The 20,500-nt window shown below is 46.8% G+C and overlaps 1 protein-coding gene and 1 long non-coding RNA gene across 3 annotated transcripts; both read left to right on the forward strand.

The window, feature by feature from the left end:
- The first annotated feature begins 1,839 nt into the window (after nucleotides 1–1,839).
- LOC127919506 (uncharacterized) lies at nucleotides 1,840–2,462 on the forward strand. 2 transcript variants are annotated; one of them, XR_008103170.1, is made up of 3 exons: nucleotides 1,840–2,078; nucleotides 2,231–2,306; nucleotides 2,383–2,462. It is a non-coding gene; the product is annotated as an uncharacterized LOC127919506 (long non-coding RNA). The 2 variants fall into 2 exon arrangements; XR_008103171.1 differs by having other exon boundaries at nucleotides 1,840–2,040.
- Nucleotides 2,463–8,303: 5,841 nt separating this feature from the next.
- si:dkey-175g6.2 (trichohyalin) lies at nucleotides 8,304–20,056 on the forward strand. Its single transcript, XM_052503154.1, has 2 exons — nucleotides 8,304–8,631; nucleotides 18,025–20,056. The coding sequence occupies exon 2, from the start codon at nucleotides 18,316–18,318 to the stop codon at nucleotides 20,008–20,010; it is 1,695 nt and encodes a 564-aa protein (XP_052359114.1). The 5' UTR covers nucleotides 8,304–8,631; nucleotides 18,025–18,315; the 3' UTR covers nucleotides 20,011–20,056.
- The last annotated feature ends 444 nt before the right edge of the window (nucleotides 20,057–20,500 follow it).

Consider the following 20,500-nt stretch of genomic DNA (forward strand, 5'->3'; position numbering starts at 1 on the left):
GGCATGCATGAGAGCACCAGCTGTTCTGGATGACTGTGTGATCACGCTCTCCGTAGCCGATTGTGAGCAAGACCTTTAAACAGGTCAACATTCACAAAGCCGCGAGGCCAGACAAATTACCAGGCCGTGTAACTCAGAGCAGGCAAGCGTCTTCACTGACATTTTCAAACTCTCCCAAAGTTTACAGGTAACTTTTGAGATATTTTGTCACGTTGCGCAAGTTGGAACCGCTCAGCGTTCAACACCATAGTACCCTCAAAGCTCATCACTGTGCACTCCACATTGCCCTTTCCCACCTGGACAAACGGAACACCTATGTGAGAATGCTGTTCATTGACTACAACTCAGCGTTCAACACCATAGTGCCCTCAAAGCTCATCACCAAGCTAAGGACCCTGGGACTAAGCACCTCCCTCTGCAACTGGATCCAGGACTTCCTGACTGGCCGCCTCCAGGTGGTAAGGGTAGGCAACAACACATCTGCTACACTGATGCTCAACACTGGGGCCCCTCAGGGGTGTGTGCTTAGTCCCCTCCTGTACTCCCTGTTCACCCACAACTGCATGGCCAAGCACGATGGCCACACCATCATTAACTTTGCTGTCGACACAACAGTGATAGGCCTGATCACCAACAACGATGAGACAGACTATAGGGAGGAGGTCAGAGACCTGGTTGTGTGGTGCCAGGTAAACAACATCTCCCTCAATGTGAGAAAGACAAAGGAGCTGATAGTGGACTATAGAAAAACGAGGGCCGAACAGACCCCCATTAACATCGACGGGACTGTAGTGGAGCAGGTCGAGAGTTTTAAGTTCCTTGGTGTCCACATCTATCAGGATCCAAAACCACCAAGACAGTCTTGAAGAGGCCATTTCCCCTTGAGGAGACCGAAAAGTTCTGGCATGGGTCCCCAGATCCTCAAAACGTTATACAGCTGCACCATTGAGAGCATCCTGATTGGTTGCATCACCGCTTGTTAAGGCAACTGCTTGGCATCTGACCGTAAGACGCTACAGAGGGTAGTGCGTACGGCCCAGTACATCACTGGGGCCAAGCTTCCTGCCATCCAGGACCTCTATCCCAGCCGGTGTCAGTGGAAGGCCGTAAAAATAGTCAAAGACTCCAGCCACCCCAGTCATAGACTGTTCTCTCTGCTACCTCACGGCAAGCGGTATGGGGGCGCCAAGTCTAGGTCCAAGAGGCTCCTTAACAGCTTCTACCCCCAAGCCGTAAGACTGCTGAACAACTAATCAAATGGCCACCGGACGTTCTGCCCCTGAACAGGCAGTTAACCCACTGTTCCTAGGCCGTCATTGAAAATAAGAATTTGTTCTTAACTGACTTGCCTGGTTAAATAAAGGTAAAAATAAAAAATAAAAACATTTTTACACTGATCCCTCCCACCTTTGATTTTACACTGCTGCTACTCACTGTTATTTAAGTACTTTTTGATTGATTCGATTTATTTACTTTAGTTTATTTAGTAAATATTTTATTACCTCTATTTATTGAACTGCATTGTTGGTTAAGGGCTTGTAAGTAAGCATTTCACTGTAAGGTCTACTACACCTGTTGTAGTCAGCATTTCATTGTGAGGTCTACTACACCTGTTGTATTCAGCATTTCACTGTAAGGTCTACTACACCTGTTGTAGTCAGCATTTTCACTGTAAGGTCTACTACATTTCACTGTAAGGTCTACTACACCTGTTGTATTCAGCATTTCATTGTGAGGTCTACTACACCTGTTGTATTCAGCATTTCACTGTAAGGTCTACCACACCTGTTGTATTCAGCATTTCACTGTAAGGTCTACTACACCTGTTGTATTCAGCATTTCATTGTGAGGTCTACTACACCTGTTGTATTCAGCATTTCACTGTAAGGTCTACTACACCTGTTGTATTCAGCATTTCACTGTACGGTCTACTACACCTGTTGTATTCAGCATTTCACTGTAAGGTCTACTACACCTGTTGTATTCAGCATTTCACTGTAAGGTCTACTACACCTGTTGTATTCAGCATTTCACTGTACGGTCTACTACACCTGTTGTATTCAGCATTTCACTGTACGGTCTACTACACCTGTTATATTCAGCATTTCATTGTGAGGTCTACTACACCTGTTGTATTCAGCATTTCACTGTAAGGTCTACTACACCTGTTGTATTCATCATTTCATTGTAAGGTCTACTACACCTGTTGTATTCAGCATTTCACTGTAAGGTCTACTACACCTGTTGTATTCAGCATTTCACTGTACGGTCTACTACACCTGTTGTATTCAGCATTTCACTGTACGGTCTACTACACCTGTTATATTCAGCATTTCACAGTAAGGTCTACTACACCTGTTGTATTCAGCATTTCACTGTAAGGTCTACTACACCTGTTGTATTCAGCATTTCACTGTACGGTCTACTACACCTGTTGTATTCAGCATTTCACTGTACGGTCTACTACACCTGTTATATTCAGCATTTCACAGTAAGGTCTACTACACCTGTTGTATTCAGCATTTCACTGTGAGGTCTACTACACCTGTTGTATTCAGCATTTCACTGTGAGGTCTACTACGACAAATAACATTTGATTTGATTTAAGTGACCTAATGTGTTCTGTCCAATATTTAACCAAATTTAGTTGTTTTTGACACAGCGTTTTTTTTTTAAAGTGTTAACATTCTTTTCATCCCACCCACAGGCTCCACAATATCGCCTAAACACTACAAATTAAAAACAGATATTTTGTTATTCAATCAGATTTGTTTGGAGGAAAATCCACCATCGCCTCCTGGCATTACACCTAAAGCGGACATCGGCATTGGCTGCAGGAATTAACAGAAATGTTATTCAGCTTTGTTTACATCTCGATGAGGATGATAGAAAACTGTCTCGTTATTTATTTTAATGATGTTTCAAATCATCATTATTTCTATAAAGCAAATGGCCACCCAGACTATTTACACTTTCTCATTCTGAACTTCTACCGCGAGTGAGGCAGGTGTGGCTTTGTGGCAATGATCACAAGAGCAGCTGCTCACCAATTTGACAACCACCAAAACATCCGCTATGGGGGTTTTCTGCTAACACTTGATCTGATTGAATCTCGGTCTTAATCAAGACTGGAAGTATGTACACACACACACACGAACGTACACACACACACGCACACACACACATGCACGTACACACACGCGCGCGCACACGCACGCACGTATACACACACACACACACACGTACACACACACACGCGCGCACGTACACACACGCACGCACACACACACGCACACACGCACACACACACACACACGCACGTACACACACACACACGCACACACGCACACACACGCACACGCACGTACACGCACGCACGTACACACACACACACGCACACACACGCTGGATGACAGTCTTTGTGTTAGGTTTAAGAACCAATGTGTTTTAGCTTTTAGCCTTCTGGAGGGTTTTGATGTAGTTAACATAGATATGTTCATAATATTGTTCTATTAAATATACACTTAGTGGACAAAACATTAAGAACACCTGCAGTAATAATGGTATTGTAATATTACATTGAGTGGACAAAACATTAAGAACACCTGCAGTATTAATAGTATTGTAATATTACATTAACTGGACAAAACATTAAGAACACCTGCAGTAATAATAGTATTGTAATATTACATTAACTGGACAAAACATTAAGAACACCTGCAGTATTAATAGTATTGTAATATTACATTGAGTGGACAAAACATTAAGAACACCTGCAGTATTAATAGTATTGTAATATTACATTGAGTGGACAAAACATTAAGAACACCTGCAGTATTAATGGTATTGTAATATTACATTGAGTGGACAAAACATTAAGAACACCTGCAGTATTAATGGTATTGTAATATTACATTGATTGGACAAAACATTAAGAACACCTGCAGTATTAATAGTATTGTAATATTACATTGAGTGGACAAAACATTAAGAACACCTGCAGTATTAATAGTATTGTAATATTACATTGAGTGGACAAAACATTAAGAACACCTGCAGTATTAATAGTATTGTAATATTACATTAACTGGACAAAACATTAAGAACACCTGCAGTATTAATAGTATTGTAATATTACATTAACTGGACAAAACATTAAGAACACCTGTAGTATTAATAGTATTGTAATATTACATTAACTGGACAAAACATTAAGAACACCTGCAGTATTAATGGTATTGTAATATTACATTGAGTGGACAAAACATTAAGAACACCTGCAGTAATAATGGTATTGTAATATTACATTGAGTGGACAAAACATTAAGAACACCTGCAGTAATAATAGTATTGTAATATTACGCTGAGCTGCTCCATGACAGACTGACCAGGTGAATCCAGGTGAAAGCTGTGATCCCTTATCGATGTCACCTGTTAAATCCACTTCAATCGATGTATATGAAGGGGAGGAGACAGGTTTAAAGATGAAGGGGAGGAGACAGGTTTAAAGATGAAGGGGAGGAGACAGGTTTAAAGATGAAGGGGAGGAGACAGGTTTAAAGATGAAGAGGAGGAGACAGGTTTAAAGATGAAGGGGAGGAGACAGGTTTAAAGATGAAGGGGAGGAGACAGGATTAAAGATGAAGGGGAGGAGACAGGTTTAAAGATGAAGGGGAGGAGACAGGATTAAAGAAGGATTTGTAAGCCTTGAGACATGGTGTGTGCCATTCAGAGGGCGAATAGGGAAGATAAAATATTTAAGTGCCTTTGAACGGGGTACGGTAGTAGGTGCCAAGCGCACCAGTTTGAGTCAAGAACTGCAACGATGCTGGATTTTTCACACTCAACAGTCCCTTTGTGTATCAAGAATGGTCCACCACCCAATGGGCGTCCAGCCAACTTGACACAACTGTGGAAAACATTGGGGTCAACATGGGCCAGCATCCCTGTAGAACGCTATCGACACAAGGTAGAGTCCATGCCCTTATCAAACGGAGACAGTTCTGAGGTAAAAATGGAAGGGAGGGATCTGTTCTATTCTGTTCTGTTATGTTCTATTCTGTTTTAATATGTTCTATTCTGTTCTATTCTGTTCTATTCTGTTCTGTTATGTTCTATTCTGTTTTAATATGTTCTATTCTGTTCTATTCTGTTTTAATATGTTCTATTCTGTTCTGTTATGTTCTGGTGCAACTCAATATTAGGAATGTGGTCCTAACATTATACTCTGAGTATATATAGTGTCACTGTGGTTTCCATTTGAACTAATACACTTCTCCATTGTTTTAACAATAAAGACACTTTTTTAATTGTAATTTTTTTTATGTAAACTGAGAAATTATAGAGTATCTCTTCCACCTCAAATTGGTTGTTTCTGTTGTGGTGTGTTTTCTAACAGCAGAATTCATTATATTTCATTGACACCATTTGCTGTCTCCCATCGGTAGACTAACACTGTGTAACTTGCCCTTTAGCCGATCTCATTTTAAAATGTGGTTATATTTTATAGTTTACAATTGACCTAACTACCAAAGAACAACAATTGTAGTTAATTTCACTATGACCTCTTCAAGTAGTTACCAAATGTGTGTTTTATTCTTTTTTTAACACACACATTTGATAACTAATTAAAAATGCAGCAAAATGAATTAATTTATTGTCTTCATAAAACCATAAATGATCACCTGAAATAGTATAAAATATAAAATAGTATTAGGAAAAATATACTGTTATTATAAAATGTTATAACTTAATAATTATCAGAAATTTTATAAGAACAGTATATGAAAATGAATCAAGCATAAATTAGTGGTGTGGTAAGCAAGATTGAACAAATACATGAATTACCACAATATGTTTCCCACTATAATACATTATATGATGTAGAATAAAATGCAGAACAGAGTAGAAAATAATAGAATGAAATAGAATTGAATAAAATAAAACAGAATAGAACAGATTAAAACAGAATAGAACATAACAGAACAGAATAGAACAGAACAGAATAGAACATAATAGAACAGAATATAACATAATAGAACAGAATAGAACATATTAAAACAGAATAGAACATAACAGAACAAAATAGAACAGATTAAAACAGAATAGAACATATTAAAACAGAATAGAACATAACAGAACAGAATAGAACAGATTAAAACAGAATAGAACATAATAGAACAGATAGAACAGAATAGAACATAATAGAACAGAATAGAACAGATTAAAACAGAATAGAACATAATAGAACAGATAGAACAGAATAGAACATAATAGAACAGAATAGAACAGATTAAAAAAGAATAGAACATAATAGAACAGAATAGAACATAATAGAACAGAATATAACATAATAGAACAGAATAGAACAGATTAAAACACAATAGAACAGAACAGAATAGAACAGAACAGAATAGAACCGAATAGAACATAATAGAACAGAATAGAACAGATTAAAACAGAATAGAACAGAATAGAACATAATATAACAGAATAGAACATAATAGAACAGAATAAAACAGAATAGAACAGAACAGAATAGAACAGAACAGAATAGAACCGAATAGAACATAATATAACATAATAGAACAGAATAGAACAGATTTAAACAGAATAGAACATAATAGAACATAATAGAAGAGAATAGAATAGATTAAAACAGAATAGAACAGATTAAAACAGAATAGAACATATTAAAACAGAATAGAACATAATAGAACAGAATAGAACAGAATAAAACAGAATAGAACAGAATAGAACAGAATAGAACAAAACAGAATAGAACAGAATAGAACAGAATAAAACAGAATAGAACATAATAGAACAGAATAAAACACAATAGAACAGAATAGAACAGAATAGAACAGATTAAAACAGAATAGAACAGAATAAAACGGAATAGAACAGAATAGAACAGAATAGAACAGATTAAAACAGAATAGAACAGAATAGAACAGAATAGAACAGAATAAAACAGAATAGAACAGAACAGAATAAAACAGAATAGAACAGAATAAAACAGAATAAAACAGAATAGAACAGAATAGAACAGAATAGAACAGAACAGAATAAAACAGAATGCAACAGAATAAAACGGAATAGAGCAGAATAGAACAGAATAGAACAGAATAGAACAGAATAAAACAGAATAGAACAGAATAGAACAGAATAGAACAAAACAGAATAAAACAGAATAGAACAGAATAAAACAGAATAGAACAGAATAGAACAGAATAGAACAAAACAGAATAAAACAGAATAGAACAGAATAGAACAGATTAAAACAGAATAGAACAGAATAGAACAGAATAGAACAGAATAGAACAGAATAAAACAGAATAGAACAGAATAGAACAGAATAGAACAGAACAGAATAAAACAGAATAGTAAAGACCGTTCCCAGTTGGGTTAGTGTGTTTCTCAGTGAGAGCACCGTTAACACATTAACATCTGAATCAGAAAGGAAAATAGACACACCGCTCAGAGCCGGGGTTAATCACCCTCCATTCACTGCACCACGCATGTGTGTGTGTGTGTGTGTGTGTGTGTGTGTGTGTGTGTGTGTGTGTGTGTGTGTGTGTGTGTGTGTGTGTGTGTGTGTGTGTGTGTGTGTGCGTGCGTGCGTGCGTGTGTGTGTGTGTGTGCGTGCGTGCGTGTGCTGTGCGTGTGTGAGGGAGGGAGATAACTGGTGATCAGAAGACCCGTCAGAAGTAGAAAGGGTGGCTGACAGATGGGAGGAGAGCCAGAGACAGTGCGAGACAAAGAGCAGGAAATTGAGCGAGCCCAGAAAATTGAGCGAGCCCAGAAAATTGAGCGAGCCCAGGAAATTGAGAGGAACAGAGCTGAACCGTGTGCAGCCCGCGCGGCCCTTCCACGGAGGATCAGTGACATATATATATATAAAAAGAACCGTTAGGCCGCACAGTAGAGGAGAAGCGGCTCGGGAAATAGCGCTGCACGAGCCCGGGTATGGAGATGCTCAAGTAATTCGGTTTCTGGTGCAGGTTATCAAATCACCCTAATTAATAAGCTACCAGAAAGGTAAGAGTCACTGTGCCTTTCCCTGCTCCTCCTTAACTCCACACGTATGTCTGGGGAGGAGGGGTACCTATAACCCAACCTAACCTAACAACAACATCCTAGTCACAAAATGGCTGCCGCCCCTCAATCTTTCCACAGCTTCAATGTTCTCCTTGCTTTCATTGAAGGAAAAGTACTATTTCATTCATGCCATTTCCGTTCATTCATCAGCGCGCAGGCCAGCATACCCTCCGAGTTCCATCTCCTCTTATCAATGGAGCTGACGTCAGTCGCGCCGCATCACGAGGTCAGGGGGGGGAATATAAAGGAAAGTTGCGCTGGCCGTGGTGCTGAAAACTCTCCTCACGACGCACAGATGCGACAAAACTAAAAGTGTTTTTGACAGTTGTTCGTTGAGAAACAAACACATCACATAAACTGTTGACCCAAAATAAAACACCAATATCACTTGTCCACATAGTTGATAGTCCAGTCGCCCGAGAGAAGAGGTTGAAGACGTTGAAACTGTTTATTAATCATTTATGAAGTGTAGGCTGAGAGACTACCAGAGACACAAGATACAGACAGCACTTCTCCCTCGCAGGAATACAGGTGAGTTACAACATCTTTTTCTCTCTTTCCTTCTTCAATCTATATATCTCTCTTTTTCTCTCTCTTTCCTTCTTCAATCTATATCTCTCTTTTCTCTCTCTTTCCTTTTCTCTGTTTCTCTCCCACACCAGGCGCGGTAACGGTTGCCTGTTGATATTATAACTAAACTCTCTGGGGAATGAACACGTCAGGAGTATTAAAGGACTCTCCATAGTTGTGAACTATAATAATGTTCGGTTGATTTATCTAAAAGGAGCCGTTTACACAACAGAGTGACTTGAAGGCATCTAAAGGAGTGCGTAAAGACGGGGGGAGTCAGTGTGGGAATGTTCTGCTGGAACACTGTGTTTTAAGACATTCATAATTAGGTTGTCAGAGAAACAACTCTCGGTTTGTCCCCTGCTGTGTATTTGTTTGCAATTAAAGGAACGTTTTATTGCATCTTGAACCATCTGGATCGACTGTAGGGTTGAATAAGTTCTGTTTTCATTGGGTTGGAAACTCTGAAGAAGCGCCGCGACGGTGTGGCAAAGGGCATGTAGAATTCTAGGTAATATCGCCTGTAATGGGCTACACAACTTCAAATGTAAAATGATAGTTCTAATAGTAAAGGCTATAGGTTAGGCGGTCTAGCGAATTAATATATGCTATTGTAAAAGAAAAGAAAAAAGATTAAACATAAAAATATTTTGCCATATTCCACTGAACCATGGATTAAATGTGTGTGTCTTTGCTGCTGGTGTGTAGTGCCTTATTTCACAATATCACAATATTTGGGTATAGGATATTTATTATTTGCTTTCCTCACAAGAACGAAATTCTCTCGCAATTGGTGCCCAACTCGTCATGGTTAGTTTATAAATTCAAATGCGCATGTATAGCGTTGGCTATATAGACACATTTATCCGTCACCATTTTGGCTACGTGGTGAATGTATCAGATTTGCTCTTTTTTAAATAGGCGGAAAAAATCTAGATGCATTCTTCTCTCGCTCCTCGACTGAATGTGACCACCCCCCAAAAAAACAGCACAGACATCATTTCACACACAGATCCGGAAAAAATTGAGAGAGACCGTTCTTTCTGACGATCTATATACCATTAACGCTCTTTCTGACATTCTACATACCTTACCGTACGACTTCGGACAGCGACGTGAGGTGTCATAATAACGAACTCAGCGGTGAATAGTTGAACGGAACCAGAGAGCGGGTTAACATTAACAACGTGGCTCGAGGTTTTACGCATGGCTGTCCTGGTGCGCAGCGCAGGCAGACGAGTCGGGCTCGTGTCCATATGGAATCATCGGAATGCAGCTGCGCGTGTTGCTGCCGCTAGACAAAATAAACAGAGCACGAACAGCTTCATCATGTCGTTGTTGTACGGTCGCTGTCTTTATTCCGCATGTATGACGCTTTGAAGCCGGTAATCCGTATGTCTTGTTTTGGTGGATGAGTTGAGGACGGTGCTTTTTTTTCCGGGAAAATATGGGAGAATATGTCAATGCAATTTAGATACCAACTTTGACCGTTTTGAATTTACAATTTTGTACTCCAAAAATGTATAGATTTGAAGCACATAGGCGACATGGCTACACATACCCATTTTGCCATCTGTTTCTCCGGCTGTACCAAAACCAGTACTGCACAAAAGTATTGATTTAAAGGCTCATCTAACATCTGTTAGAAATCAACAGAAGCCTCCTGTGGAATTGCGTCTGATGTCATCATATAATGTCATATAGAACTCGATAGAAAAGTCGTCAGATAGGCTGGTCGTCAGATAGGATTCGGTAGAAACGGCTGGTCGTCAGATAGGATTCGGTAGAAACGGCTGGTCGTCAGTTAGGATTTGGTAGAAACGGCTGGTCGTCAGATAGGATTCGGTAGAAAACGGTTGTTAGTCAGATAATCTCTCGTGGACAGATTATGTGTGTAAACAGCTCACCTAGAATTATTGGTTTTCATCATTGATTATTTGTAGCCTATGAACCGGGATTCGGCGACGGCTATGCTTAAAAACTGGGGAGGTGATTTCAAGCCCGTGTGCGGATGATAAACGGTTTCCACTAGATTCCACAGCCACAATGTCGAAATTGGCAACATGGTAGGGTTAATGAAAACAAAAATTATTTTTTGGGGGGGCCATGATAAACACGGTGAAATTAGTGGAAGGGATGGGTTTGTCCGAGAGTTTCCCTTTGCGAGGGAGGGAGACTTCGCTTCCACAATTGTTAGCAGCACCCCCCAAGAAAAATGACACATTATCATTTTACTTCTGGGTAGCCAATATTAGTCATCAGATAATGTCCTTTAGAGTGGGGTAATTATATGTGTCCTTTTTCACACATGTAAAATGTCCCCTGAGACAGGTTCGGAGATTGGGGTCATTATGGAGCGTTTATTACATTTCAGTCATTGAGCAGATGCTCTAGAGCAGATGCATATATTTTCACATTGGTCCCCCATGGGAATCAAACCCACAACCCTGGCCAACTCATCCACACGGAACCAATTAGGGTGAAGTTCCTTGTTTAAAAGGTACATTTGACAGATTATTCACCTTGTTGACTTGGGGATTTGAACCTTGAACTGACGGCTGGTCCAATGCTCCTATCGCCGGCGATTGCCTCTTACCGCTAGGCGATCTGCCTTACCGCTAGGCGATCTGCCCAAGGCGATCTGCCTATAGGGCGATCTGCTACCGCTAGGCGATCTGCGATCTGCCTCTTACCGCTAGGCGATCTGCCTCTACCGCTAGGCGATCTGCCTCTTACCGCTAGGCGATCTCTACCGCTAGGCGATCTGCCTAGGCGATCTGCTCTACCGCCAGGCGATCTGCCTCTTACCGCCAGGCGATCTACCGCCAGGCTCTTACCTAGGCCTGCCTCTTACCGCCAGGCGATCTGCCTCTTACCGCCAGGCGATCTGCCTCTTACCGCCAGGCGATCTGCCTCTTACCGCTAGGCGATCTGCCTCTTACCGCTAGGCGATCTGCCTCTTACCGCCAGGCGATCTGCCTCTTACCGCCAGGCGATCTGCCTCTTACCGCCAGGCGATCTGCCTCTTACCGCCAGGCGATCTGCCTCTTACCGCCAGGCGATCTGCCTCTTACCGCCAGGCGATCTGCCTCTTACCGCCAGGCGATCTGCCTCTTACCGCTAGGCGATCTGCCTCTGCGATCTCTCTTACCGCTAGGCGATCTGCCTCTTACGATCGCTGGCGATCTAGGCGATCTGCCTCTACCGCTAGGCGATCTGCCTCTTACCGCTAGGCGATCTGCCTCTTACCGCTAGCCTCTACCTAGGCTACCGCTAGGCTATCTGCTAGGCGATCTGAATGTGACAGCCAGTAGGAAGCAGATATAAGACTAATAGCTAGGCCGACCGCAGCTGCTCTCCGCAGGGTTAACGCTGCTGCTGCTAGGCGGCCTGTATACACATCTGAATCAAATGTATTTATAAAGCCTTTCTTACATCAGCTAATATCTCAAAGTGCTGTACAGAAATCCCAGCCTAAAACCCCAAACAGCACAGCAATGCAGGTGTAGAAACACCTAAACACAGCTTCTACACCACAGAATACATCTCTCTAATCTTTATATTTTTCACATGCATTGTTCATTTGTTATTTTTTTTTATAGATATTTATCAAATCATGATTTATTTAAAGTGCATTTTACATGTCTCAACACACTTTGCAGAAAAAAAAATAATTAAAGAGAAGAAAAGAAGAGAAAATACAAACCATGATTGTGGTAATAAATTTAAAAAACAGGAACCAACAAAGAAAGGAAGAACAGAGAAACACAGAACCACGTACAGAACCACGTACAGAACCACGTACAGAACCACATACAGAACCACGTACAGAACCACGTACAACACGCGGGACAGAACCACGTACAACACGCGGGACAGAACCACGTACAACACGCGGGACAGAACCACGTACAGAACCACGTACAGAACCACGTACAGAACCACATACAGAACCACGTACAGAACCACGTACAACACGCGGGACAGAACCACGTACAACACGCGGGACAGAACCACGTACAACACGCGGGACAGAACCACGTACAACACGCGGGACAGAACCACGTACAGAACCACGTACAACACGCGGGACAGAACCACGTACAACACGCGGGACAGAACCACGTACAGAACCACGTACAACACGCGGGACAGAACCACGTACAGAACCACGTACAACACGCGGGACAGAACCACGTACAGAACCACGTACAACACGCGGGACAGAACCACGTACAACACGCGGGACAGAACCACGTACAAACACGCGGGACAGAACCACGTACAACACGCGGGACAGAACCACGTACAAACACGCGGGACAGAACCACGTACAGAACCACGTACAACACGCTGGGACAGAACCACGTACAACACGCGGGGACAGAACCACGTACAACACGCGGGGACAGAACCACGTACAACACGCGGGACAGAACCACGTACAACACGCGGGACAGAACCACGTACAACACGCGGGACAGAACCACGTACAACACGCGGGACAGAACCACGTACAACACGCGGGACAGAACCACGTACAACACGCGGGACAGAACCACGTACAACACGCGGGACAGAACCACGTACAACACGCGGGACAGAACCACGTACAGAACCACGTACAGAACCACGTACAACACGCGGGACAGAACCACGTACAGAACCACGTACAGAACCACGTACAGAACCACGTACAGAACCACGTACAGAACCACGTACAACACGCGGGACAGAACCACGTACAGAACCACGTACAACACGCGGGACAGAACCACGTACAACACGCGGGACAGAACCACGTACAACACGCGGGACAGAACCACGTACAACACGCGGGACAGAACCACGTACAACACGCGGGACAGAACCACGTACAGAACCACGTACAACACGCGGGACAGAACCACGTACAACACGCGGGACAGAACCACGTACAACACGCGGGACAGAACCACGTACAAACACGCGGGACAGAACCACGTACAACACGCGGGACAGAACCACGTACAACACGCGGGACAGAACCACGTACAGAACCACGTACAACACGCGGGACAGAACCACGTACAACACGCGGGACAGAACCACATACAGAACCACGTACAACACGCGGGACAGAACCACGTACAGAACCACGTACAACACGCGGGACAGAACCACGTACAGAACCACGTACAACACGCGGGACAGAACCACGTACAACACGATGGACAGAACCACGTACAACACGATGGACAGAACCACGTACAACACGCGGGACAGAACCACGTACAAACACGCGGGACAGAACCACGTACAACACGCGGGACAGAACCACGTACAACACGATGGACAGAACCACGTACAGAACCACGTACAACACGCGGGACAGAACCACGTACAACACGCGGGACAGAACCACGTACAACACGCGGGACAGAACCACGTACAACACGCGGGACAGAACCACGTACAACACGCTGGGACAGAACCACGTACAACACGCTGGGACAGAACCACGTACAACACGCGGGACAGAACCACGTACAACACGCGGGACAGAACCACGTACAACACGCGGGACAGAACCACGTACAAACACGCGGGACAGAACCACGTACAGAACCACGTACAGAACCACGTACAGAACCACGTACAACACGCGGGACAGAACCACGTACAACACGCGGGACAGAACCACGTACAACACGCGGGACAGAACCACGTACAACACGCGGGACAGAACCACGTACAGAACCACGTACAACACGCGGGAATCCAATAGGACAGCGTGACAGGGAGAGAGGGATGTTCTATACAAACTGCATCTATACCAAAATATATGAGAAAACATTTAAAAAATATATATGTTTATTTATTATTTTATCTGTAATCAATAACGCTATAGAAATGAAATTATTATTATTATTATTTGTAGTGCTACTGTGTCTTTACAACATCGACACCATTAATTAGAGAACAGACACAGTGGAATACACAGAACTATATTGACACTGTTAGATGGGATGTGATGTCCTGCTTTTCTGATGTCATTTTATTCATCCATCATTTAAATTAATTTAATGACATTCAAGTCCCCACGACACATCTTCGTACTATGAGGCTTTCTGCTCTCTTGCCCCACGTCTATGGAATGCTCTCTCTGACCATCTGAGAGGCGCTCCAACCCATTTAAACAGATACTGTGAGATTCTGGTCCTTCTGTGGCTCAGTTGGTAGAGCATGGCGCTCGTAACGCCAGGGTAGTGGGTTCGATTCCCGGGACCACCCATACGTAGAATGTATGCTTTGGATAAAAGCGTCAGCTAAATGGCATATATTACTATATATTAATAATAAACAATAACATTTAATTTGTATAGTGCTTTTCATTACAGTGTTATCTCAAAGCTCTACATAAAAAATATTAAAATAAATAAAGATAACAAAATAAAAAAATGCAATATAAGCATTATACGTTTAGAATCAAGGCAGGAAATAGCAATTATACATCCTAAAAGTACTTTACAGATGAGGACTTGAAGAAAGGCCGTCTGTAGAACTGGGTTTTATGGCCCGTTTTTAAAAGGCCCTTGTGTTGGAGCGCCTCTCAGATGGTCAGAGAGAGCATTCCATAGACGTGGGGCAAGAGAGCAGAAAGCCTCATAGTACGAAGATGTGTCATGGGGACTTGGGGCGTTGCTGGAACGGAGAGCGTGTAATTCTGGAGACGTTGTAGTGATTTGGCCGGAAGGCCCCCGAACAGAGCGTTTGCCGTTGTCAATCCGGGAGAAGATGAAGGCATGGACGAGTTCCTCTGCATCTGGCTGGGAGAACGATGCTTTGAGCCTGGGCAATGTTTCTTAGATGGAAAAATTATATCAAACTTGACTTCCGGGTTGGGGTGGACAGTGACTTGACCGTCAATTTTAGGCCAGAAGATTCCAGCAGTACTGACCTACTTGACCCAATAAGCATAGTCACAGTCGTGCTGCTGTTCAGCTGGAAGAAGTTCTCTTACATCCATGCCCTGATGTCATCCAGGCAGCTGCCAAGTTGAGCTGAGATGCTGTCTGTCTGGGTGTACATGTAGACCTGGAGATCATCAGTGTAGCAGTAGTTCATATTATCGTCTCTGAGGATTTGCCTGAGATGGAGCAATGTACTGACTAGGAACAGAATAGATCCCATATTCTGTATATTCAGAGTCAGAAGAACTCGTTAAGTAAGCATTGGCTTGGAAAGCTACCTCTAACTTCTTTAGCACTGACACAGAGACATACGAATGGTATTCACAAGTTCATCTGATTCTGGGGAAGTAGAAAATTGCCCAAATTTCTCAGTATCCCTTTTAAACAAGTTGGCTATAGTCCAAATTATAGAAACAGTTTATATACAACCACCCTGCCCCTCCCTTCCTGGTCCCTCCCTCCCTGCCCCTCCCTTCCTGGTCCCTCCCTTCCTGGTCCCTCCCTCCCTGCCCCTCCCTTCCTGGTCCCTCCCTCCCTGTCCCTCCCTTCCTGGTCCCTCCTCCCCCTGTCCCTCCCTCCCTGTCCCTCCCTTCCTGGTCCCTCCCTCCCTGCCCCTCCCTTCCTGGTCCCTCCCTCCCTGTCCCTCCCTTCCTGGTCCCTCCCTCCCTGTCCCTCCCTTCCTGGTAGATCCCTCCCTGCCCCTCCCTTCCTGGTCCCTCCCTCCCTGTCCCTCCCTTCCTGGTCCCTCCCTTCCTGGTCCCTCCCTTCCTGGTCCCTCCCTCCCTGTCCCTCCCTTCCTGGTAGATCCCTCCCTGCCCCTCCCTTCCTGGCCCCTCCCTCCCTGTCCCTCCTTCCTGGTCCCTCCCTTCCTGGTCCCTCCCTTCCTGGTCCCTCCCTCCCTGCACCTCCCTTCCTGGTAGATCCCTCCCTGCCCCTCCCTTCCTGGTCCCTCCCTCCCTGCCCCTCCCTTCCTGGTAGATCCCTCCCTGTCCCTCCCTTCCTGGTCCCTCCCTCCCTGTCCCTCCCTTCCTGGTCCCTCCCTCCCTGTCCCTCCCTTCCTGGTCCCTCTCCCTGCCCCTCACTTCCTGGTAGATCCCTCCCTGTCCCTCCCTTCCTGGTCCCTCCCTCCCTGCCCCTCCCTTCCTGGTAGATCCCTCCCTGTCCCTCCCTTCCTGGTCCCTCCCTCCCTGTCCCTCCCTTCCTGGTCCCTCCCTCCCTGTCCCTCCCTTCCTGGTCCCTCCCTTCCTGGTCCCTCCCTCCCTGTCCCTCCCTTCCTGGTCCCTCCCTCCCTGTCCCTCCCTCCCTGCCCCTCCCTTCCTGGTAGATCCCTCCCTGTCCCTCCCTTCCTGGTCCCTCCCTCCCTGTCCCTCCCTTCCTGGTCCCTCCCTCCCTGTCCCTCCCTTCCTGGTCCATCCCTTCCTGGTCCCTCCCTCCCTGTCCCTCCCTTCCTGGTCCCTCCCTCCCTGTCCCTCCATTCCTGTCCCTCCCTTCCTGGTAGATCCCTCCCTGTCCCTCCCTCCCCGTCCCTCCCTCCCTGTCCCTCCCTTCCTGGTAGATCCCTCCCTGTCCCTCCCTTCCTGGTAGATCCCTTCCTGGTCCCTCCCTCCCTGTCCCTCCCTTCCTGGTCCCTCCTTCCTGTCAGTCCCTCCCTGTCCCTCCCTTCCTGGTCCCTCCCTTCCTGTCCCTCCCTTCCTGGTCCCTCCCTCCCTGTCCCTCCCTTCCTGGTCCCTCCCTTCCTGTCCCTCCCTTCCTGGTCCCTCCATCCCTCCATCCCTTCCTGCTTCCTCCTTCCCTCCCTCCCTCCTTTATCCCTCCCCCTCCCTCCACTTCCGTCTCACCCTGCTCCCTCCCTGCTCCTCCCTCCCCCCCTGCTCCCTCCCTGCTCCTCCCTCCCACCCTGCTCCTCCCTCCCACCCTGCTCCCTCCCTGCTCCTCCCTCCCACCCTGCTCCCTCCCTGCTCCTCCCTCCCTGCTCCTCCCTCCCACCCTGCTCCCTCCCTGCTCCTCCCTCCCTCCCTGCTCCTCCCTCCCACCCTGCTCCCTCCCTGCTCCTCCCCTCCCTGCTCCCTCCCTCCTTGTTCCCTCCCTCCTTGTTCCCCTCCCTCCCTCCCTCCCTGCTCCCTCCCTCCCTGCTCCCTCCCTCCTTGTTCCCTCCTCCTTGTTCCCTCCCTCCTTGTTCCCCTCCCTCCCTGCTCCCTCCCTCCCTACTCCATCTCTCCCCCTCCCTCCCTGCTCCCTCCCTACTCCATCTCTCCCCCTCCCTGCTCCCTCCCTCCCTACTCCATCTCTCCCCCCTCCCTGCTCCCTCCCTTCTCAGATTATGACGACAATACAGCATGGTAAATGTCACCATCTTCTTAACAATGATTTTACAACAGTCTGCTCAATGCCCCCCCTACAGGTGCTCGGACCCCCCCTCCTGCCCGTTCTGCATGGTCATGACCAGTCACTACGCACCCTCCACAGCCCGACTCATCCTATTGGTCCTGCTCACTGTCACTCCACGGCTGACCGCCACCCCTGTGGGTGGGGATGGGCAGAGGGAAGGGCACTCTAGGACACACCTTAAAGAGGACAGCCTCAAGCCCTTCCATAGCCCTCTGAAATCAGCCCCAGCCCCCTCCGCTACCCTTTGGACCAGACCCAGGACCGGATAGAGGACCAGGAACAGAGCTATGGTGGCCCTACAAACATGGACCCTGCCCAGGCTCTAGCCGCTATGCTACTGGAGGCCCTGGACCACACTGGGAGAGGCGAGGGGGATCCAGTCCCTTTGGAGGAAAGAAGGGATGAGGAGACAAGGAGAGAGGAGGAGGAGGAGGAGAGAAGGGTGGGGGAGAGGATGGAACAGCTTGGACCAGCACTAGTGGCAGCAGCTCTAGGAGAGGAGTTAAGAGAGATAGAAGAAGAGGAGGAGAGGGAGGAGAGGAAGAGGTCAGAGGACAGAAGCTGGCTTCTAAAGGAAGACGGGGACAGAGCTGGTGGTGGCGGTGAGGAGGGAGGACAGCAGAAGGAAGAGGAGGAGGAGGAAGGTGAAGCGGCGAGATGGGGAGGTGAAAAGGAGAAAAGAGCAGAGGGGAGTAGGATAGGAGAGGAGGGGAGGCCTATTGACCTCCAGCGGAACGCTCGGGGCTACTTCCAGAACATAGACCTCGGTCTCCAAGACAACGAGATTCTTCCCCCTCTGAAGGGGTATAAGGCCTACAACACCCAGCTGGCACAAGCTGGGAAAAAGCTGCACTGGGAGGAGGAGCGGGCGCGCAACACACCCCTGGGGGGCAACTTCATGGACGACTTTGAGAATGAAGCAGAGGAGGAGGCGGCTTTGTCGATGGTGGAGGAGGAGGAGGCTCGTGCGCGTGCAGAGCAGCAGGAGGTGCAACGGCAGCAGGAGGAGGCAGAGAGGGCTAGAGAGGAGGAGCAGAGGCTGGCGGACATCGCCTCGGACATGTTGCTGCAGTACATGGGGAGACAGAAGCAGCAGGGGGCGCCCTACCTCATGGCCAGACAGAAGGCCGGCGCCAACGCTGCTGAAGACAAGCGCTCCGAGGAGGTGGTAACCGACGGCGACGACCTGGATCAGCAGATGATTGACAGGCTGATCGAGATCAGCAGCAAGCTGCACCTGCCGGCCGACGACGTGGTCCAGATTATCTCCAACGTAGAGGAGAAGAAGAAGAGGAAGGAGCTGACGTCGCTTAGCAACCCGGTCGCCCCGCGTTACCGGCCCCTAGTTCCCCCTCCCCTAGTGACGGGCCCCATGTACCACTACACAGCCTCCTCCAACCCCAAGAAGGACCCTTACTACCAGCCCTACAAGAACAAGTGGAACAAGGACAGAGCCAAGGCCAAGGCCTACAAGCAGGACGTCTGGTTCAAACCCCAGAAACAGTTCCTAGCCTTCCCGTCCTACCCCTACTACCAGAAACCCTACCGTGCCTACTACCCTGTGTTCTTCCCCTACCCCAAACCCCAGTACTACGACAATACTCCCATGGGGGAGGAGCCACCCCACAGCCCGCCCTTGGACTATGAGCTCCGGCCTACCAGGCGCAGACACAGGGCCGGGGGCAGGGCCAGAGGTGGAGGTAGGCATGGCTGGAGACAGCAGCCCCTCCCACCCCGTCTTCCCTCCTCTCCCTACATCTCCAATTATATCCTACCACACCCCCGGACATATCAGCCACTGCCTAAACCCCTCTCCCCCCAGAACAGGGGCAGGCAACCCCCATTCTACTACCCACCTGGGCCTGGGGGCTTGGGTGTAGCTGGGGGGAGGGTGGGAGGGGACTATGAAGATGATGATGGGCTGGTTCCTCAGCTGGACAGTCAAGAGGAACTGGAAAACTTTATATCCAAAATATACATGAAACGCAGAATGTACTAGAGACAGAAGGACAGACAGACACGACCGCAGGACAAAGGGACCAAACAGGGGGAGGGATGAGAGAGGAGTAAATAGGATAGGATTGGATGAGAGAGAAGGATAGGATTGGATGAGAGAGAAGGATAGGATTGGATGAGAGAGAAGGATAGGATTGGAGAAGGATAGGAGAGAAGAAGGATAGGATTGGAGGAGAGAGAAGGATAGGATTGGAGGAGAGAGAAGAAAGAAAGAGAAGGTGGTGGTGAAGGATTGCTTGTCTGTTGTTTTTCACATTTGTTTTGTTTGTTTATTTGTGACCAGGGAAGGGAGGAGGAGGAGGGGAGGGGAGGGGAGAGGAGGAGGGGGAGGGGAGGGGGAGGAGGGGAGGGAGGGGAGGAGGGGAGGGAGGAGATGAGGGGAGGGAGGAGGAGGAGGGGAGGAGAGAGATGAGGGGAGGGGAGGAGGAGGGGAGGGGAGAGAGATGAGGGGAAGGGAGGAGGAGGAGGGGAGG

This window comes from Oncorhynchus keta, unplaced genomic scaffold (genome assembly GCF_023373465.1).
Source record: "Oncorhynchus keta strain PuntledgeMale-10-30-2019 unplaced genomic scaffold, Oket_V2 Un_contig_1679_pilon_pilon, whole genome shotgun sequence".
Lineage (NCBI taxonomy): Eukaryota > Metazoa > Chordata > Actinopteri > Salmoniformes > Salmonidae > Oncorhynchus > Oncorhynchus keta.

Coding starts and splice junctions, on each gene's coding strand:
- si:dkey-175g6.2 (XM_052503154.1), top strand. CDS start 18,316: ATGGACCCTGCCCAGGCTCTAGCCGCTATGCTACTGGAGGCCCTGGAC.